The sequence below is a fragment of the Erinaceus europaeus genome, chromosome 12, assembly GCF_950295315.1.
Source record: "Erinaceus europaeus chromosome 12, mEriEur2.1, whole genome shotgun sequence".
Taxonomy (NCBI): domain Eukaryota; kingdom Metazoa; phylum Chordata; class Mammalia; order Eulipotyphla; family Erinaceidae; genus Erinaceus; species Erinaceus europaeus.
The window spans coordinates 69,206,411-69,229,158 of record NC_080173.1 but is presented as its reverse complement, the minus strand read 5'-3'; the positions used below and the strand labels follow the sequence as shown (position 1 = coordinate 69,229,158).

Sequence of the window (22,748 nt, the reverse complement as noted above, 5' to 3'; positions counted from 1 at the left end):
GCTTTCTCTCTCCCACTCTATCTCCTCCTCCCCTCTCAGTTTTTCTCTGTCCTATCAAATAAAGGGGGGAAAATGGATTCCTGGAGTGTTAGATTTGTTGTGCAGGTACCAAGATCCAGCAAGAATCCTGGTAGCAGTAAGAAGACAGAGAGAGAGAGAGAGGATATAATTGCAAGACAGAACTATATAGGCCTATATAGGCCCTTACTCCCCAGATAAGAATGATAGCAAGACTCACTATAACTGTCAACCCTTAGCTTCCTATACTAGATCATTTTTATACAGCAAACTTTGTGCTTCCCAACAAGATAAGTACATTTCACAGACACACTGAGTTCTTTTTTTTTTCCTTCTTTTTTTTATTTTTTTTTTTATTTAAGAAAGGATTAATTAACAAAACCATAGGGTAGGAGGGGTACAACTCCACACAATTCCCACCGCCCAATCTCCATATCTCACCCCCTCCCCAGTAGCTTTCCCATTCTCTATCCCTTTGGGAGCATGGACCCAGGGTCATTGAGGGTTGCAGAAGGTAGAAGGTCTGGCTTCTGTAATTGCTTCCCCGCTGAACATGGGCATTGACTAGTCGGTCCATACTCCCAGTCTGCCTCTCTCTTTCCCTAGTAGGGTGGGTCTCTGGGGAAGCTGAGCTCCAGGACACATTGGTGGGGTCTTCAGTCCAGGGAAGCCTGGCCGGCATCCTGATGGCATCTGGAACCTGGTGGCTGAAAAGAGAGTTAACATACAAAGCCAAACAAATTGTTGAGCAATCATGGACCCAAAGCTTGGAATGACACACTGAGTTCTGGTGCTATGTTTCCTGTCTACAGCAGCCAAGTGAATAGACACTGCCCTATTCTAGGAGCTTTGGATTAGTCAGTGCAAGAAGGTCTTCACACCTCATGTTCCCAGAATAGCTAAGGGTTATTTTTCATTTTGTCAGTCAAAATGTGGGTCCTTGCACACTCCTGCCCTCTTCTGGACAGACATATCTGGACACTAATCTGCACCTTAGACTGGAGACCTTTAGGGGCCCGGAGTCCAGCAGGGAAAGCCTAAATCAGGCACGGATGGACTGGGAATGTAGGGTCACCTTTGCCAGAGTCTTGACAACCTCAAGATTTGGAAGATCACCTGGTGACTTTAGGAGACCCACCAGGTCTCAGATCTGTTAAAAGCCATCTCCATCCGGGAATTCCAGTTCTATCCAGCCAATTCTATCTTGGAATTTAAGCGCTCCAAGCTTTAGTTTTCAGTCTATAGAGTTTTTTAGAACCACGAGATAGCTCACACATCTGAGGCCCAGGGTTTGAGCCCTGGTGCCACACAGAAGCACTATGAATAATGGAGCAGTGCCATGTTTGTATCTCATCTCTATCAATCTCTCCCTTGGTAGTGCAGCTGGTTAAGCACACATAGTGTGCAGCCCAAGGACTGGCTCAGGTAGCAATCTCTCCCTCTCCCCTCCAACCCTCACCTCCAAGAAGAAAAATAATGAAGAAATTGGGCTGGGCAAGTTGCTCAGCGGTGGTAATCACACACAAGCAAGGCCCTGAATTCATTCCTCTGTACCACATGAAACAAATGAAAATGAGTCTTATCAAGTTGCTTCCTATGCAGTCTCTTCTACAATGAACTTCACAGTGCTCATCATGTGATAAGGGTTCTATGAACAAGCCTTCCTATCCATCCACCTCTCCTTGACCCTGCAGCCATTTCTCACCTTTTCCTCCTGTTCCTACAGGCCTCAACACCTCCCAAGCACAGAGTGTCCCTGTCATCAACAGCGTGGCAGGAAGCCTGGCAGCCCTTCAGCCCGTCCAGTTCTCCCAGCAGCTGCACAGCCCTCACCAGCAGCCCCTCATGCAGCAGAGCCCGGGAAGCCACATGGCCCAACCGCCCTTCATGGCTGCTGTGACGCAGCTGCAGAATTCCCACAGTAAGAACACAGGCACGGGAGGGGCTGGGGGTTGGGGTGGGAAAGGCACATAAAGGATTCACTGGGGCAACCTCTGCCTTCTCTGGTTGTGAACATTAGAAGTTTGATCGCTCTTCTCAACCTATTATGAACCAAAACAATTTCTCACACATAACTCTTGTGCAGTACTTTGCCTTTTCCAGCTTTCTTCTCTACCCTCCAGATCCCTAGGGGGAGGTTTAAAGAGGACAGGGGATGTGGGGTATCATGCATAAGACACAGCTTCCCAGTCTAACATCTATGGGGAGATTACCAACCAACCACCTTTCCCCATGCAGTTCAATTTACCCTTCTTCAATCCAAAATTCCAAGCACCCATTACCAAGTAAGTAGAACAGACATATACTTTGCATTGTGTTTGCCTTCCCTGAAATTGAAGAATCTACCAGAATTCCCATACCTTACATTCTGCATGCTGTAAACATACCTAACCAAGTACCGTGAACTTAGTGAAAACACCACCAGAATGTCATCCTGGGAAATATTAATGTGTCTTTCCCATCCCACCCCAAACACAGAGGTTATTTCCCATGTTCACTTTATATTCCTGCCCCGTGTCTTTGTCCAACCACTTATTTCCCATCTGCCCCAAAGCTCCTGGTCAGTTCTTTGGCCATATCAGACCATAGGCCTTGCCCTATAGACAGACTTAGGGAGACATCATAAAAGATATGATTTCCTGCTTCAGAGATGGTGGCAGAGGAACACTACAGAAGTCTCAAGAATAGAGTGCTAGTTTATAGTCAGACAGGCCAAGATTTAATCTTGGCTCTAAAATTACCAACTGTGTAGCCGATGGTAAGTTACTTTGTCACTCTGAGCCTCAATTTCCTCATCCACAAAATGGAAATATGCATGTAGAGTAATTATGGAGATAAAGTAAAAATAGATATGGAGTATAAGCATAAAGAGTTGCAGAAAAGAATGTGACAGTTTATTAAAGAATAGCTTTATAGAGGGACGGGGAAGAGGGTTGAGTTTCTCTGCTGGCTGTGTAGGCAGAGACGTGGGCCTGAGAGAGAGCAGCCAAGTTCAGCTTTTTGTCCTCAGAACTCTATCCCCCTCTCAGGCCTGTGGAGCTGGTTTCTAAGCACCATCTCACATTCCAATCACATTTTCATGGTATGTAAACAATCTGCCACAGCTTGCAGTAGTCTGGGACCAGCTGCCCCACTGTCCTTCCTTCCGGGGTCTGATACTGTGCACCCCACTCAGCCCTGCCCCCATCATCCTCACTAGCCAGGCCTGGGTGGAACAGAAAGTGGCCACCAGCCACTGATCAACAAAGAGATAGCTGACCACAAAGAGATAGCCCACAGGACCCCAGACCAAGAGATAAGCAGCATACCTGAATAGAAGGGCAGGCAGAAGAAGCAGACAAGTGTGACCTTCACTCCGATTCCTAAATGGAAAACTCTAGTAGAACAGGCTGATCCCTTCCTCACAGCCAAGCACTTTCATGCTTTCATTAGTTGGTCAAGTCACACACAATGTAAATGAATCTTATGGGTAGCTAGCATAAGTCAAAAGGCTGTAGATTTGATGGGAAAGTTTCAGAAAAACTAAAAAACTAAAAAAATGTGTCCAAAAATGAGTTGTTTTTGGAGTTTTCATTTGCATATAGTCACCTGTTTTATTATTCTTCATACTTCTGTTACATCATAAGTCTATGATGGCAGAAAGGGAAGCATTTGCTGAGCAGCTTCCTCATGTTTTCCAGCTACTTAAAGTTTTCCTTTTTTTTTGTAAAATTCCAGATGTACCACATACATCTGAGGGTCACAAGTTGACTCAAGCACCTAAGATGATTATTTTTTTAATCAAAGCAACAGAAGTGCTCCTAGTAGAGAAATACTGTCCACTACCACTCCATACTAGGGACTTTGCAAAACTGTTTGTTTATTTGACATAAAGTTGTTTTTTTTTTGACACCTGCAGACCTGCTTCACCATTTGCAAAACGACTCCCCTGCAGGTAGGGAGCCAGGGGCTCGAACCGGGATCCTTACGCTGGTCCTTGCACTTTGCACCACGTGTGCTACCGCCCAACTCCTGGCATAAAGTTCTTTAGATATGATCTCCTCTAATTCTATAACATATCATTCTCAATTTACATGTGAAGGGACTGAGGTTAAGTAACTTGATTAAGGAGCCAGGACTTAGATACATAGCCATTCTTTTTTACCATGTCATACCGCCTTTCCAAGTATTACCAACACCTTTCCCTTTTATCTGCCTAAGGAAACAGAAGCTGTAGTGCAAGATAGGGGTTCTATAGCTGTGCATAAATCCGTGTGACCTGACCTTTGGTTTTTGTCTTCACTGTCTCTCCAGTGTACACACACAAACAGGAACCCCCCCAGTATTCCCACACATCCCGGTTTCCATCTGCAATGGTGGTCACAGATACCAGCAGCATCAGTACACTCACCAATATGTCTTCCAGTAAACAGGTAATGCCAGAAAGAAGAGGATGGGGTGGGAAGGGATGACTAAGACTGTTGATATGCAGAGAGTGTGACATGTATAAACCCTGCTGCTTCTAATGTCCCTGTTTCTTGCTAAAGGAGTCCTCCTCGCAATCACAGACTAAAGGGTCTTATTACTCACCCAGCACCCCCAACAAGAACACTAAATAAGTGTTGAAATTTAATTAGTCACTGGAGACTGGAATAGACAGCGGCTATAGGCATGGAGAGTGGGTATGCCCAGATGGATTGATTAGTGATCCGTGGAAGGCTCAGGAAGCCAGATCCTTATGCTTTGCAAAATGAATCCCTAAGGATTTTTCACAACTTAGTCAGTGGGAAAAAGGTGAATAGTCAGTCACGGGTCCTAAGGCTGATTCCTCCATTCCAATATCTGTGCTAATCACAGAATAATATTAGCTCCAAAGAATGGCCCAACCTGTGACTGTCCCCATTGGCAAACTTGACCTTTCCAAGGGCCTTTTTCACTAGGTGTTTTATAAAGAAATTTAGGGGGCCAGGTGATGGTGCACCTGGTTGAGTGCGCGTGTTACAGTGCACAAGGACACCGTCATTGTGCACTGTAACAAGCCTCCGGTCCCCACCTGCAGGGGGAAAGCTTCACAAGTGGTGAAGCAGTGCTGTAGGTGTCTCTCTGTCTCTCTCCCTCTCTGTCACCCCCTTCCCTCTCAATTTTTGGCTGTCTCTTATTAAATAAATATAATTTTTTTAAAAATTAAAAATCAAAAAAAGAGAGAAACTTAGCATCAACTTCCTGGGACACTGAAAGTACAGAATCCCAAGGCTTAGTTACCCTTACAGTTGATGACTAATTCCCACCTCTATGCAGAGGTGATGGAGTGGTAATGACAACCAACAGAGAGGCTCTTCACTGCAACTTGGACAGCTGGACACTGAGAAAACAGGACAAGAAACTTGAATGTGAAGGATAATTTCAAAGTAACACAATAGGACCTTTTAGTGGCTGGGGTCTGTGCAGTGTGGGAACTGTTTGGCCTTTATTGATTATTAGATAAATAGGTAACAACCTTGAACTTCACATCAGAGCTTCTCAGCAAGGCTTGGTCTGGTTGATGGTCTTTTTTTTTTTTTTTCATCTGCATCCTATACATTACATGCCATCCCTGACCTTGTGCTTCCAAGCAGGCCCTTTCATGGTCTTTGCACTGTTCTTCCCTTTGCCCCCATCTCCTCTTAACCCTACAGTGTCACAGAGCTGCTGGGTTCTAGTCCTGATTCTACTACTTACTTGGTAACTTTGACCTCTCCTTAAGCTTTCATTTTCAAAAAATTATCTTTATTGATTTTTCTGTAGAGACTGCCAGAAATTGAGAGAAAGAGGAATATAGAGAGGGAGAGAGACAGAGACATACCTGAAGCACTGCTTCACCACTTGTGAAGCTTTGCCCCTGCGGATGAGGACCAGAGGTTTGAACCTGGGTCCTTGCGCATTGTAACATGTGCACTCAACCAGGTGCACCACCATCTGGCCTAAGCCTTCATTTCATTTTTTTAAAATTTTTTTTTAGAATTTTTAAATCTTTATATTTATTGGATAGACACAACCAGAAATTTAGAGGGAAGGGGATGTTAGGGAGGGAGAGAGACACCTGCAGCCCTGTTTCACCACTCGTGAAGCTTTCCCCCTGCAGGTGGGGACCAGGGACTTGAACCTGGGCCCTTGCACATTGTAACATGTGCGTTCAACCAGGTGTGCCACCACCCAGCCCCCAGCCTTCATTTCTTTATCTTGAGCACAAGAGCTGTAGCATCTACTTTCTCTGAGGACCTTTGACTAGGGCATGCAGATTAAGTGTCTGGTACACCTTTGGTGCTCACACATGCATATGAGCTGCGCAGCTGGGCTCTAGAGCTAGGAGAGGCAGAGGTGTGTGGGACCTGCTCTGCCACTCTTCTCTCACCCAGTGGAAGATGAAAGGATGCCCCTCATTGCCCTGCCCTTCAACTCCCATGTGAGTTCCCACTCTTTGTAGTGAGCAGGGAAAACATTTCTCCGTGCTCGCAAATCTCAATCAGGGGGGCAGCCAGGCGCAGCAGCCCTCCTTGGGAATAGCTCCTCCTTTGAAAGGTTTATCAGTCCATCTGCCGCTTGGCCAGCCCTCAACAGGACTGATTAATTATTCCTGTCTTTCCCAAGTTGACTTTGATGCTTTCTTGTTGAAACAAGTCCTCCAAATTCAGGAAATGGTCTCTTAATCAAAATGCTTCAAGATGCTCTCTGAGACACTGTACCAACCCTTAAATGACTTCTCCCCTTCACTGGACAGAGTGGCCAGCCGACCTTGACGCTGTATGCATGGCTCTCTAGACTCAGTGTAGCATGGTCTCCAAATCCCCACACAGTCAGGGAGGCTGATGCTAGACTGTCTCCAGGATGAAGAGGATGATAGCCCTACCTAGCGAGAATACAGCTATTCATGGAACACTTCACAGTCTATACTTCTCAGGATTTTCTTTTTGTTGAAACCTCCTGAGAAATACAAAGATAACAGAGGAGAGGTGGCCCAGCAGCTAGAGCACAGGATTTGCATGTGGGAGATCCAGCAGTCATTTGCTAGCACCACACATACTGGAGTGAGGTGCTTATCTGCTCTCTCATGTGAAATAAATGACTTTTTAAAGTATAAAAAGGAGCCAAGGAAATAGCATAATGGTTATGCAAAAAGACTTTCTTTTTTTTTTTTTTCTTCTTCATTTCTTTATTGGGGGATTGTTTTACAGTCGACAGTAAATACAATAGTTTGTACATGCCTAACATTTCTCGTTTTTCCACACAACAATGCAACCCCACTAGGTCCTTTAATATCCTGTTCCAGGACCTGAACTCCCTACCCACCCCAGAGTCTTTTACTTTGGTGCAATACACCAATTCCAGTAGAAGTTCTGCTTACTGTTTTCTCTTCTGATCTTGTTTGTCAACTACTGCCAGTAAATGAGATCATCCCATGTTCATCCTTATGTTTCTTATTTATTTCACTGAACATGATTTCTTCAAGCTCCATCCAAGATGGGCTGAAGACAGTGAAATCACCATTTTTACTCTGAAAATATCCAATACTTCTAGTTTATCTATCTCTTCATTTAGCTCCTCCATTTCTCTATTGATTTTCTGCCTGGATGATCTGTCAGGTTGAGAGAGTGGGGTGTTTAAACAATTTTATTTATACAATGGAAACATTGGCAAGACCATAAGAGGGATACAATTCCACAAAATTTGTACCACCAGAGTTCCATATCCCACCCACCCCCAAAAGCTTTCCTATTCTTTGTCCATCTGGAAGCATAGACCTAGGATCATTATGGGGTGCAGAAGGTGGGAAGTCTGTCTTCTATAATTGTTTATCCACTGAACATGGGCATTGGCAGGTGGATCCATACTCCCAGCCTGTCTTTCTCTTTCCCTAGTGGGGCAGGGATCTGGGGAGGCGGGGCTACAGAACACATGGTGGGGTTGTCTGCCCAGGGAAGTCAGATTGGCATCATGGTAGCATCTGGAACCTGGTGGCTGAAAATGAGTTAAGATATAAAGCAGAACAGATTGTTGACTCATCAGGAACCTAAAGGCAAGAATATAGAAGATGAGATTTGGGGTCTCCGTTTTGGAGGAATGCTGGTAGAGCTGTTCTAGGTATATTCCAAAAAGGCCCATGACTTTATTATTTTTTCCCTGAGCCTGACAGATAACATGCAGGTGGACCAAAGACATTGTCTGAGGAGATGGTGTCAAGAGTTGGAAAAAGGACTAGAAAGCTGAATCAGGGAAGAGAGTAGCTCCCAGATATGAAAACAGTATATAAATACTGTTAACTGTAAACCCCATCGATTTGATCTGGGACCCATATTTGTTGCAGAAGCTTATGTAACCTCTGCATCCCTGTGGGTCTGAGCTTGCATTCTGTGGTCACAGCTAGGAACATTCTAGGCTGCAAAAAAGACTTTCATACCTGAGGCTTTATAGTTCCAGGTTTAATCCCTAGCACCACCATAGTTACCTTGAGATAAAGGCATGATCTGCCTAGAAAGAAAGTGATTTGGAATGTTCCATTCTCCAAAGGCAGGTTGAACATTACACTACCCGAGGAAGATGAGTCCTGAAATTAGTGCAGCCTGGAATGTTCCTAGCTGTGACCACAGGATGTGCACTCAGACCCACAGGGATGCAGAGGTTAAAGAGGCTCCTGTGCTAAATATGAGCACTGTTTAGCTCTGGTTTATAGTGGTGCTGGGAATTGAACCTGAGACTTTGGAGCCAGCCTCAGGCATGGGAGTCTCTTTGCATGACCATTAGGCTATCTACCCCCCCACCCATAACTACAAATTTATTAAACAACACTTTCTAATACCCATTCTTAATCACTCATTGTAATGACCCAAGGTTATGCAATTGTATGGCTCAAGTTAGGATTTGAACTTGGACCTGATCCCAGTATTTCCCATTGTTGAGGAAGACTTGTTCCAGGCCCTTGTAGATCATGTTTTAGGAGCCTGAGACTGGGTCTTTCTTAATATAAATCCTTCTGCAGCTACCATCACCTTCCCTTTCCAGAGCTTCTGCCTCCTCTCCTTTTAGGTCTTAATTGCTGGTGACATACCCTCTGAGTAGGTCTATGCCTGAGCTCCTGCAAAGCTCCTGGAGGCGAGACCACGCCAAGCACTGACCAAGGTTAGAACAAGTACAGGCAGGCTGTGAGATGATTCTGATTTCCTCAATTTCTCTGCCCATTGCCCCACTTCCTCCTTTATAGAGAGGTCAAATAAGGGTCTTAGATCTGAATTACAATCATTACTTTCAACTAATAGAACATCAGTTAATGTCAGAGATTAATAATAGCAAAAGTGTCTACTTCCTCACTTCCAATTCTCTTTTTTTTGTTTAAATTTTATTATCTTTATTTATTTATTGGCTATAGACAGCCAGAAATAGAGAAAGGGGTGGTAGAAATGGGAGACAGAGAGACACCTGCAGCACTGCTTCACTACTTGCAAAGCTTTCCTCCTGCAGGTGGAGACTGGGGGCTCGAACCCAGGTCCTTGCACATTGCGCCACCACCTGGCCCCCCATTCTCTCTTAAAACTATTCCAGACTGACATATATATATATACATAATTTTTATTTAGTTTATCTTTTTTTCTTTATTTCCTTTTGTTGCCCTTGTTGTTTTATTGTTGTAGTTATTATTGATGTTGTTGTTGTTGTTGTTGGATAGGACAGAAAGAAATGGAGAGAGGAAGGGAAGACAGAGAGGGGGAGAGAAAGACAGACACTTGCAGACCTGCTTCACCTGAAGCCACTCCCCTGCAGGTGGGGAGCCAGAGGCTTGAACTAGGATCCTTATGCCGGTCCTTGTGCTTAGCGCCACCTGCTTTTAACCCATTGTGCTACTGCCCAACTCCCCAGACTGACTTTTGAACTCACACTCCACTGAAAGCACTCTTGTCCTGCTCATGAATACCTCCATGTTGCCAAATCCAGTGGTTACTTTTAAAAATGATTTTCTTTTCCTTACTATTGTTTTTTAAAGTTTATTTTCTAAATTTATTCCATTTGAGAAAGAGACCACAGCAATGCTCAGTTCTGGCATGTGGTGGAACCAGGATAATGCCTATGGTCTAGGCCCTCAGGCATGTAAAATCTGTGTGTACCTGCTGTGTTTTCTTCCTGGGTCCTATGCTGACTTCTTAATCTCCTTGTCACAGCCTGTCCTCATTTCCTTAGCTGGCAACTCATCTTCCCACAATTACTTGTCATGGGATCTCAGGGGTTATGCTTTACCCTCTTCTCTTCTCTTCCCTTTTGGGTAATCTCAAATCCCCTGATTGCATCAAGTGTACACACTGATGGATCCTATAATCAGCCTCTGGCACCAACCTCTACCCTGAGTGCACATTTACAAATCCAAGTTATCTTGGGCATGTCATGTACATGCCTCATGTATCTGATAAGCCTCTCAATTTGAATGCACCTAAAATAGGAAAGCACTCATTCTGGCCCAATTTCTTCCTGCCTGAATTGCTTCCTCCTCAGGTTTCTCCATTTCAAAACTCTCCAGCAACTTCCCATGGCAGCCAAACTGACACAAACACTTCCAGGCTTTCACTCATTTGTTTGTTTGTTTGTTTGTTTGTTTTAGCAGAATACTACTCAGCTCTGGCTTTTGGTGGGGCAGGGGCCAGAACCTGGGACTTTAGAGCCTCAGGCACCAAAGGCACTCAATTTCCTCTTCCACTCAATTTCAATTGAATCAGAGCTGAAGCCAGCCTGCCTCAGGACTTGTATGCTGTCTGCTGCCTGGGAGACCCCTCAGTGTGTACCTTTACATGCTTGCTCCTTTATTCCATATGTCTCAGCTCATATGTCAATACCTCGAAGAGTGTGAAATTATCACCTGATTTTCCTCTGCAAGTTATTCCCTTCTCCCTTAAGTTACTCTAACCTCTTAAAATGCACACTCCTCAAACATTTCATCTCCATTTAAAATGTATATATGTGTGATATATGTGCATTTGGAGAATATGTTTATTGCTCAAAACCCTCCCCTGAATGTAAACTCTGAAAATGTAAGGATCTTGTTCACAAAAAAAAAAAATTTTTTTGACAAATATATACCTTTATCTTCTTTTTCCTTCTAAATCATATATATATATGTATATATATATATATATATATATATATCACTTAAATAACAGTTTCCTTCTCTATTCCTTAATATAAAAATCTGTGTTTTTTCTAATTTTTAGTAAATAGACAGTATTATGTCATGTGACCTGACCCTTCTCCAAGTTTATGAAAAACATTTTCACTATCAATTCTAATTTAATTCTCTTATCTATAATACTTTTCTTACAGTATACTTTCTGGTCTCAGGACCTTCACATGAATTATTTACAATCCAGATTTTTTTAGTTATATGACTTTTAATGCTTTTGCTCTCTCCATGATGAAGAGTTATTTCAGGGAAACTTATTTAAGCTCCTTCTGTTCTTTAATGACTAAGATAAATTGCTGAATTTTTGTGTTCTTATCCTTTTTTGTCTTAATAATCTTACCATTTCAAATTAAATATACATCATGATTCTTTGATTAAATGCATGTCTCCTACTATTTAAAAAAATCATTACACATAGAGAAGGCACTCAGGAATGTATTGAATGAATAATTACCAACCTCAAAGGGTTGATGGGGAATTCATGCAATGATAGGTGTAAAGCTTTTATTTAGCATAGTGCCTGGCACACAGTAAGACCTTGATAAATGTTCACAGTTACCATTATGTAGCAAATCCTCTTAGAATAAGGATGTCCTGAACAATCACCACACCTTTCAGAAGGGCTCCTCAGCACTCTCTGGGGAGCCCCACCAGGGACAGCCTTGGGTCTGAGTTCTAAGGGACCACAGTGCATTCCTTATCAGATGTTTGTGTTTAGACTCTGAAGGGGGCAAATAACTCTAGTTCCTCTGACAACATTTAGGACTCTGCCACCATTTTACTATGTGAGCAAACATTTGATAGCAAGGAAGCCCATCCCTAATGACAGGTCATAGAATCTTGCTGGCGTCTCCTTATCTGCCCTTCTTGTTTGCTCTTCTATTGAAACCTGCAAGGTCACAAGCCATTTTCTCTCTCCTCCATCTGAAATCTGAAAATTGGGAAGAAGAAAAAAAAAGGGGGGGGGTGATAGTGGAAATAAAGAGACTTGAGAGAGGGGGTGGGTAGAGGAAGGAAGAGGTGGTAAAAGGTATCAGAGGACCCTGAACAGGCCCTCAAGAATGTGAAAGGGCTAGAAATCTGTCTCCTTAAAAGTGTGCACAGCTCAGTCCCACTCTGAAGAACACTCTAGGGCAACGTGGACTGAGGTGTCCTGAGCTGCACAGGGTTATTGAAACAGTCACTGCAGTCACCATTCTGAGTATTCCATGAGTAGCATCTCATCAAATACCTTGAAAACCTCTGATGTTTGAGTGAAGACTCTGAGGCACAGAGAGAGTGAACAGCTAAGCAGACAAAGTGAGCAGAATCTCTTAGCCTCAGTGCATTCTAGAAAGAATAACTGCTGGAAGATCATCAGAACATTGAAATCTCTAGCTGTACACACTCCTAATTCTGCAGTCTGGGACAGTTTGAGCTGTGTCTTCCTAACCTGTAAAATAGGCATAGGGCTATCTCATGTAGAGTTTTGGTTGGGAGCACAGGCCAGTGAAATAATAATGAGATAGTAATAGGTCTTCAGTAATAGTGCTAAGTAGGTGTGTATTTGTGCTGGGAAGGATGAGTTTGAGAGACTAAGTCACTAAGTCAAAAGGTACAACAAAGGTGAAAGGGAATGAGGAGGCGGAAGGAAACAACCAGGGGAAAGGAGAGCGATGATGTCTCATGGCAGCTGCAATGAATGAGGCCAGGACTTCAGAAGAAAGAGCTGCCTCAGGAGAGGGTGTGTGGCTCCTCTCGGAAAGTGTTTCCATCTCTGGGCTCTTCTGCCCTAGACTCACCCAGAAGTCTGCTATCAGAGGCTGTGACCCTTGGAGCATTGCCCAGGTCCTCTGAGCTTCTCCAAATGCTAACGAGCCCCTAGAAAGCTCTCTGTCATCTTCCATGCTCCTTCTCTGATGAGTAATTTGATAATTTTTCTCACGCCTTATGGTCTTACTACTCAAAGGAAAACAGCAGCATTGGCTACCTGGAGACTGATGAGAAATGCAGATTCTTAAATCCATCCAGACACACTGAATCAGAATCAATGTTTTAAATGGATTTCTGTTACTCATGGATTCATTAAGTTTGGGAAACCAGTGTTTTAGAGAGCTCCTGCTGATAGCCATCTTAGAAATACTTTCACAAGAGGAAAGAGATTTCCCAGCCAGCTGTCACTACAACTGCACTGAGCTCATTATAAAAATTACCCTCGCAGGAAGAGAAGCCCAACTTCAGGAAAAAGGTCAGCGAGCTATGACTTTCTCAAGGCTTTCAGCAGTTCACTTCTGTCTTCTGAAGTGACCAGAGAAGACAGTCCTCAGATCTTCCTAAAGGAGCATGCTTCAAGACCAGCATAGCAGAGCACACACTAGGTTCCCAGCCCTAAACACACACACACACACACACACACACACACACAGGGTCAACTGTGTTGGCTCTCAATTTCTGCCAAATGCACACAACTGAGCTCTTTCTCCTCTCTCTCTCTCTCTTTCTCTCTCTCTGCAGTGTCCTCTCCAGGCCTGGTGATGCCCACACATCATTGCTCTGTGCATGACAACAAGGACCCTGTTTTCCATGCCGCAACCATCTGGGCAGTTGTCACAGGAAAGCCTGGTGACCTGACAAGCACCTGCGAGAGGTCCCTGCTTACCCAGCACACTGCGGGCGCCTCAGACAATCCGCTCTGCTTTCCAGAGGTGCAGCCGGAAGCCCAGCTTCCCTTCTATGCAGTATTGTCACGATGCCTCTCCCAGAGTGACCAGTTCTCCCCTCTGTCCTAAGATGGGAGCCGAGGAACCACGGAAGAGGAAGAAAGAAAGCTGTAGTGTCTACACGCTGTTCCTTCATCGAACAAACTGATGTGAAAACTTGAATCTGTTACTGAAATGTTGAGGACACATGCATTGAACTGAGCCAAACACTCTGTAAATATCAACAAACCCCCTCCTCCTACCCCCACCCCAACTAATCCTGAGAGTTCTTTTAAAGAAGTAAATTTGTCTAATGGGTGTAAACTATAAACTATTGTAATTAAGTGCAATGTTCCTCCCACTTCCTCTCCCCCTCTGCCTTGTATATAATACTAAAGTGCCTAATTGTTTTCTTTGTAAAGGTCAGAACTGAATTTTCAAAGTGATTCACCCTCTTTAACTTCGCCCCACAGAAATGTCTGAAGTCAGAAGCAAAGCCCCCACCCCCTACCCCTGGCCAGGACATACCCAGGGACTGTATATTTTGGACTGACTGCCAGCTAGCCCCAGTCTTCTAATGTTAAGGCGCACCTCTGGTGCCCTGAAAAGGGTTGAACATGGTGCCAGAGTAATGTTCTAGCTTCTAGTGGAGTTTGGGGTTCAGTGCATTTCCCCAAGGCAGAGAAATGGACTTTTTGGTAGCACAAGAAACAAGTTGCCCTTTGAGCAGGCCTCTCATTAAAACAATTTATTTTATCACTGCCCCGAGTCTGATCTGTCTTTAATACTTCATTTTGCCATACCACAGTCTAACCAAGGGCCCTTAGCCCATTTCCTTGGCACTTTCCATTTACTCTACCACACCCATTACTGCTTATTCCAGTGTCATTGTGCGGCATTGTGGCTAAAGTAGAAAGAGTTCATAACCCCAGTCAGACTATACCCAATACTTGGAGGAGTAAGAGCCAGAACGTTTTTCATCACTTCAACTCACAAAAGCAAAGTGATAGAGAAGACTTTTGGTGAATGTGCTCAGGGGAACAGATCAAAGACACAAAGCTTATGGGTAGCTTTTTTTTTTTTAACCTTATTTTAAGCATTCATTCCAACTTTTCTTCCTACTATCCTTTTCTTGTGTTGAGAAGTCATCCCTGGAAGAAGGGGTTCTTAGTATGTTACTTAATGCCTGGGTTTCCCTCTCTGATGTGACTCCAATGAATAAAAAGGGTCCAGAGATGAAAAACTAAAGGTCTCCACCAGCAAGGCCTTTTTCACAAATGATCCATCGTTGACTCCAGGAAGGAGAAAGACAGACCTGTCCTCTGCTGTCTCTCTCTCTTTTTCTCTCTCTCTCTTTTTTTTTTAGATACAACTATGTATACAATGTAGTATATTACATTGTAGTATACTACAATGTAGTATATTAGTCTGAAGTTTGTAACACTGACTTGATATTGGAAATTTTTTATTATCTTTATTTATTTATTGGATAGAGACAGCCAGAAATTGAGAGGAGGAGGGGAGACAGAGAGGGAGAGAGACAGAGAGACACCTACAAACCTGCTTCACTACTCACTAGAGCTTTCCCCCTGCAGGTGGGGACCAAGGGCTCGAACCGGATCCTTGTGCACTATAATATGTGCACTCAACCAAGTGCACCACCGCCCGGCCCCTGATTTGATATTGGTACACACTGTTAACTATAGTTGCCATGCTGCACATTTCCATGATTTGTTTATTTTATAGTGAGAGTTTATACTTTCATCCCTTTCTCTGATTTCACCCATGACCCACCCTCACCTGACACCCCCTACCCTACCCTCCCACCCCTACTGTCATTTCTTTTGAACAGCATAGACCTACTGGAATGTGAGGTTTTGCTTCTAGGTAGAGCATTTCTCAAGCTCACTGTGAGTGATGGAATTGTGCTGACTGGTCCCTGAGCAATGGGTTTTTCAGTATAGTAGAAGCTGTGATTCTCAATGAAAGGGGAAGGTTTCCTGTAGACCTACCATGTACTCAGGCCAAGGATGAATGAATATGGCCTTTGGTATCTGACTCTCCTGGACAATGTAATTTAGGCTGAAGTGGCCTAGAGAAAACTCATGATTTAGTTAAGGAAGGCCAGAGCCAAGACCAAGCATCACATATTGAGAAAGATCAAGATCTTTTGTTGGCTAGGCTGTCATATTGATAACTTCTGTAGATTCCAGGAAGAGGTAGAGACTCTAGACCTCAATTCCCAGTTGAATTGGAACTCTAATGCCTAAACTCAACATTGTTTCTAGAATACCAAGTACCTACATGTGATAGATATTAGGTCTTGCAACAGAATAATTATAACACTGAGAAACTTCAAGTTCTTATTTACCCAACAGATCATCTGGGCAGAAGTGGATTGGAGTTACATAAATCTCTAGACACTTTTCCTGAGCAAACTCTATATAAACCAAGACATGGAGAAGGTGACCCTGGCAACAGGGTCCTCAAGGTAGTTAGTACTTCCTTTCTAAATCAAACAAGGATCTCCCCCCACCACTTAAAAGGACAGCAAGGATGCCCACTGTGTGTGGGTCTAGGTGGGAAATAAATCTGAAGGTTCATATACAGCTAGTCCTTTCCTCCAGCACCTTATGGACCTATTTGTAGATTCTCTCTTTATACCCTGAACCCAGGCTAACAGCAGAGATTCCATTTTAATTATGACCTGCTGTCACTCTTGAGGGTGGGCTCTGGGCAAGAAAGTTTCATTATAAATCCATGGAGGAGAAATAATCTCCCCAAAGGCATAGATAACTTAGATAATGCTGCATTCATGTGGATAAGAACACAATGCAGACAGTTGGGGAATCTAAGATCTTAGTCCACAGCTGGGGGCAGGTCTTTGATTTTTTTTTTTTTGAGCTGGAATGCCTAGATTAGAATCTCAGACACCACCACTTAACCCTGTCCTCATTGTCCTACATAAAACTAGGTGAAAATAGCAGTGCCTACTGTATTCACTTGCAGAGTGAATGAGTTAATAACCTGTTGAATGTTTATTACTGTGTCTGGTACATTGTGTGTGTGGTTAGCTAGTATTCTCTCAGCCTTTGCATGTGGGCTTGGTTGATGTTTCCAGATGACTTTACAAACTTGATGCTTGATAAAGAAAATTGTCCATAATTGATCAGGTGATAGAATTTATTTCTATGGCATATGTCACATTTTCTTTGGAAATGTGAGTTGCCATTAATGAACAACACAATTGTGTAGGATATATACATGCCAGTGCATCCCAATCACATCAAATTTATGAGAATAGCATGATTGCTATTCAAACCAAATGCCCGATAAAGCCATCCTACCACACCCCACTCCACGAGCCCCCCACATCTTTCTCAGAGGTCATTCTATAAACTAGGCAAATACTGGATGATCAGTCAAGATTCAAAACAGCTACATATATATTTTTTTCTTATTGTTATCATTATTGTTGTTGTTATTGATGCCATCATTGTTGGATAGGACAGAGAGAAATGGAGAGAGGAGGGGAAGACAGAGAGGGTAAGAGAAAGATAGACACCTGCAGACCTGCTTCACTGCCTGTGAAGCGACTCCCCTGCAGGTGGGGAGCTGGGGGCTCGAACCAGGATCCTTACGCCAGTCCCTGCACTTTGCGCCACGTGCGCTTAACCTGCTGCACTACCACCCAAATCCACAGCTATATGTTTTTTCCTTTTTAAAAAAAATGTGTGATTATGATTGACAAGATTGTAAGATTCAAGGGTAAGGTTTCACACTGCGTCCACCACCAAAGGTCTGTGCTCCTACCCTCCTGACAATAAGCATCATAGTTCTCACACAAGGTCTTAGTGATTGTTGCAAGTTCATGTGTTTCAGTTCTCTAGATTCCACATATGAGTGAAACCACCCAGTAGTTGTCTTTCATCTTTTATTTGGCTGAGCATAATCACCTCAAGGTCCAACCATTTTGTCCCAAAGAACATAATATCTTTTTTGATTGTGAGTTAGACTCTATGAAGTATATATCCCATAACTTCTTTATGTATTTTTTTTTAACCAAAGCACTACTCAGCTCTGGTTTATGGTGATGTGGAGGATTGAACTTGGGGCTTTAGAGCCTCAGGCATGAGAGTCTCTTTGCATAAGCATCATGCTATCTAACCCCGCCCTAAAGTTAATATTTATTTTTATTTTTTAAAAGAATTTATTTATTTATTAATGATAAAGATAGGAGGAGATAGAGAAAGAACCAGACATCACTCTGGTACATATGCTGCCAGGAATTGAACTCAGGACCTCATGCTTGAGAGTCCAATGCTTTATCCACTATACCACCTCCTGGACCACAGTATTTATTTATTTTTAATGTAGTCAGAACTACTTTTCTTTTAAAAATTATTTAATTATCTTATGTATTTATTGGATAGAGAAAGCCAGAAATCAAGGGGGAAGAAGGTGATAGGGAGATAGACACATGCAGCTCTGCTTCACCACTTGCAAAGCTTTCCCCCTGCAGGTGGGGACCAGGGGCTCAAACCTGGTCCTTGTACATTGTAGCATGCGTGCCAACCAGGTACACCACCACCTGGCCCCAACTTGATATTTTAAAACAAAAGTACCCCAGTGTTGTTGTGTGCCATGGAGAAGAGAGAGAGGAGGTCCGGAGCGAAGAGGGAACACAAATCTTTATTTGTACTGGCACCTCAGAGTTGGGTGCTAGAGAAGCAGGTTGGGCCACATGGAGGTAGCAAAAATGGCCGCCTCATGCAGTAACCTTTCCTGCATCTGAACACCAAAGTGAAGCGCTGGCAAGAGAAAGAGGTGCGGAAGAAGAAGGGCTTTTATAGGAGCAGCTTTCGCAAGAATGGGAAGGGGGAGGAGTAACCATAGCACTCCAGGATAGGATAATAACTCTCATGAGAATGGGAAGGGGGAGGAGTGACCAAAGCACTCCAAATATCGCGGGGGGGGGGGGGGGGGGGAATAGACAATGCCCTGAGGGCACAACATGGCGAAACAGGCACTCTGAGAATATCCCAACTCTCGTGGGAACTAGCAGTAGCCTGAGGGGACAACATGGCAGATGTGACTGCATCTGCACAATTTCCCAGCACCCCAGCATAAAAGCATGTCTATCCCCTGGACCATTATAAACCTTCTGTGTATCATTTGCTTTAGGAATCATCTTCTAGTTCAAAATCATGTTTCCCATTTATTTGTCCAAGAAGCATTTTCTGAGTCCTACTTTATGCTATATATTATAGGCACAGAGGAGATGTTTATCTATTACAAGATAGGTAAAAAAAATCCTTCAAGTTTATAGTGCAGTGAGAGAACCAGACAGTAAACATATGCATGTGTGTTTACATGTGAATGAGATGATAGAAAAAAAAAGTCTATGAAAAATACAGCAGGAGTTTAGAGGAGGCTCAAGTCCAGAGGGAGAATAGTAGGTCAGGGAGGCAGGTGGTCAGAGCACTAGGACATGATGACAAAGGACAGAGGGCCTTGTCAGCATCTGCTAGGACTTCTCTAAAGACTATTCCAAGGTAGAAGGGGACCATCAGAGAGTTTTGAACCAAGCAGGAATGAGATATGACTTACATTCTTAAAGGATCCCTCTGACTGGTGAGTTGTCGGCAGGTACCTGGAGAGACAGCAAAGATGCCTTTAGGAAGCTGAGGCCAGGGGCCAAGAGTGAGGGGAGCAAGAAGTAGCTTGAGTATGGATGTTGTCTTGAAGGTAGAAGATTTTAAGGACCCAGGATTTCCTGGTGGTCTAAATGGAGAGTATAATAGAAGCATCAAAGATGATGCCAAGGCTTAGGACCTCAAAAGAAGAAGAAGAGGAAGAGGAAGAAGAAGAAGAAGGAGAAGGAGAAGGAGAAGGAGAAGGAGAAGGAGAAGGAGAAGGAGAAGAAGGAAGAAGGAAGAAGAAGAAGAAGAAGAAGAAGAAGAAGAAGAAGAAGAAGAAGAAGAAGAAGAAGAAGAGGAAGAAGAAGAAGGAGAAGCAAAAACTAATATTGTAGAAAAATATTATCTGGTTATAGGCTTTAGCATATTTGTAAGCAGCTTTTTAGAAAGCATCTTGGTAACTGCCTGCTATTATTATTTCCTGATGTGATTTAGGGCTCTCTAGGTGGTAGTGACATGACATGGAATCATTCATGCAACAAATGTTTATTGAGTGCTTATTAAGTGCCACCTACTCAGCTAAGCAAGGAGAAAAGCATTTTAAGCATGTCACCTTTCCCATGGGGTTACATTCAACTTGTTGACAGTCAACAATAAATAATTAATTTCGCAGGTACTCATAGACAGCAAAAAGAAAAGTAGAAAAAGGGTGTAGGGGCAGGAAAGGAGGTGCACTGACTTTATGAGGGGCATCTCTAGATCTTTGCTTTGCAAACCAGGCTTTCTCTAGGGCATCCTGACCAAAAAGATACACTGGGGGTGGGGAGAATCCTCTAATCACCTGCACTAGTTACAGACCTTTTCTCCCTCATGCCTCCCTTTCTAGGAGACTATATTCATTTCCTGTGGTGGCTGAAACAAAACACTCAAAATTCATTCTTTCATAGTTCTAGAGGTTGGAGGTTTAAAATCTATATCTCTGAAATAAGGTAGTAAGCATAGCACTGTGGTTAGCTAGACTAGTTCAGCCCTCTGAAAAGTATAGGGGAGAATCTATTCCTTATCTCTTCCAGATTCTGGCAACAGCCAGGCAGCTTAACTTGTGGTTGCTTCTGTCCAATTCTACCTGCATGGTTGGTTTCCTTGTTCTCTCTCCTCCCTCCCTTCCTTCCTCCTTTCTTTCCTTCCTTCCTTCCTTTCTTTTTTTCTTTCTTTCTTTTCTTTTTCTTTCTTTCACCAGAGCAGTGCTCAGCTCTGGTTTATGGTGATGCAGGTTATTAAACCTGGGAACCCAGATTCTCAGGCATGAAAGTCATTTGCATAACCATTATGCTGTCTTCCCAGCCCTCCTTGCCTTTTCTTGTTTCAAGTTTCCCTCTTTAATTCATAAGGATACATATGACTACATTTAGGGCCCATCTGGATAATCTAAGACAGTCTTCTTTATTGTGAACTTCAAAGACTCCTATTCCTTCTCAGGGAGCATCTGCATGTTCAGGGATTGGAACATATCTTTGGGAGTGGAAGTGACTAATACAGAGACTACCACAAACCCAGAAAAGACAATACAGTGCTTTATACAAACTTTACAATACTAAGTCATCATTATGTTTGTGAAACAGGTTGCCTCGTCCAGGAAACATGGATAGTAACGAGAAAGATGCCCTTGTTACTTAATGTTTATGAAATCCACTCTGGACAGGAGCCACACTTTGGGAAGCTTGAGTCAATAAGTAAATGAAAAACTTAAAACATGTCTCTCATATTTGTATCATGGAAGAAAAACAACAGGCTGCCACTGTAGTTGGAGTTAACCATTCACCCACCCCTTTGTTCATCTATTAAATATTGACTACTGCCTGTACAGAGTTGTGGTAAAGAGCTCAGGCTAGAAGAGTAAGGCAAATCTTGAGTTCAAACCCTGGCTCTATCAGTTGTTGGCTGTGTGATCCTGGGAAAGCAACTAAACCTCTCTGAATCTGTTTCTTGATCTGAAAAGTAGAATTAAATCTGGTATGAGGTGCAAAAGCCCTTTCCATGCTTAATAGATATTAGTTATTAGCATAAACTCCTCTAGGGGGAGTACACCGTGAGGGAGATGGCACATCCTAGTCCTGCCATCACAAAAATGTGTTCTCCCAATTAGAATGCAAATTTATGAGAGCAGGGATTATGTTTTGTTCACTATTTCCAGTCTCTGGTACCAAGTACATTTTCGACTCTCAGTAGTGTTGTTTTTTGTTTTTTTTTCCTTTTTTTGTCTTTGTTTTAGTGAATGAATGTGCCATTTGTATGTCACAGAGTTCAGAAAGTTTTTGTCTGGAAAACAGCTCAAATGCACACTTTTATACCACCACTTTCTGGTGCCTCCCAAGTTTCAAAGGAAGGAGCAAGTCATTGTTATTACTTTGATAAATGAAAATAAGAAGAAAGAAAAGCGATTTGAAAATAAAAGTCTGGGAGGTAGCACAATAAATAAAGCATGGACTCTCAAGCACTAGGTCCTGAGTTCAATCCCCGGCAGCACATGTATCAGAGTGATGTCTGATTCTTTCTCTCTCTCCTCCTTTTTTTCTTATTAATAATAAATAAAATCTTCTTCTTCTATTTTTTTTTTTTACCAGAGTACTGCTCAGCTCTGGTTTATGGTGGTGCAGGAGATTGAAAGCGTCAACGCGGCTTTGACCTAGCACGTTATGATTGGGCCCTCCTCAATAGCTATCGAACAGGCCATGGCCAGTGCGCCGCTATGTTCCACCGCTGGGGAGCCAGAGACGACCCGAACTGCCCCTGCGGCTCCAGACAGACTATGACCCACATAGTCAACAACTGCCACCTCTCCAGATTCAAAGGAGGGCAAACCTAGAAGAAGGGCAAACCTAGAAGAAGAACCAGAGCACTGCTCAGATCTGGTTTAAGGTGGACTGAACCTGGGACTTTGCCTCAGGCATAAGAGTCTCTTTGCTTATGCATTATGTTATCTACCCCCATCCCTAAATAAATAAAATATTTGAAAAAAAAAAAAAGTCATGGGCAATGCCTTAAAGTCAGAGTAGGACTATTGTTAGGTAGATTAGCTAAGAATTGATTCTGATGGTCCGGGAGTTGGCGCAGTGGATAAAGCACTGGATTCTCAACCATGAGGTCCTGAATTCAATCCCCAGCAGCACTCTGTACCAGAGTGATGTCTGGTTCTTTCTCTCCTCCTATCTTTCTCATGAATAAATAAATTCTTTT

The 22,748-nt window shown here is 43.1% G+C and overlaps 1 protein-coding gene across 9 annotated transcripts in view; it reads left to right on the top strand.

Annotated features, from left to right (window-relative positions):
* Positions 1-21,375, top strand: part of HNF1B (HNF1 homeobox B) — a 74,353-nt gene extending 52,978 nt beyond the window's left edge. For 4 of the 9 annotated variants that reach the window (XM_060203933.1, XM_060203934.1, XM_060203932.1 and 1 more), the window contains exons 7-8: positions 1,745-1,939; positions 13,688-14,628. In XM_060203933.1, coding sequence (XP_060059916.1) covers positions 1,745-1,939; positions 13,688-13,962 — 470 coding nt within the window. In that variant the 3' untranslated portion in view covers positions 13,963-14,628. Of the gene's footprint in view, positions 1-1,744; positions 1,940-4,311; positions 4,431-13,687; positions 14,629-21,133 lie in introns of those variants that run through there. The other 5 variants (XM_007516956.3, XM_007516955.3, XM_016185499.2 and 2 more) reach the window with 3 other exon arrangements.
* Positions 21,376-22,748: the final 1,373 nt, after the last annotated feature.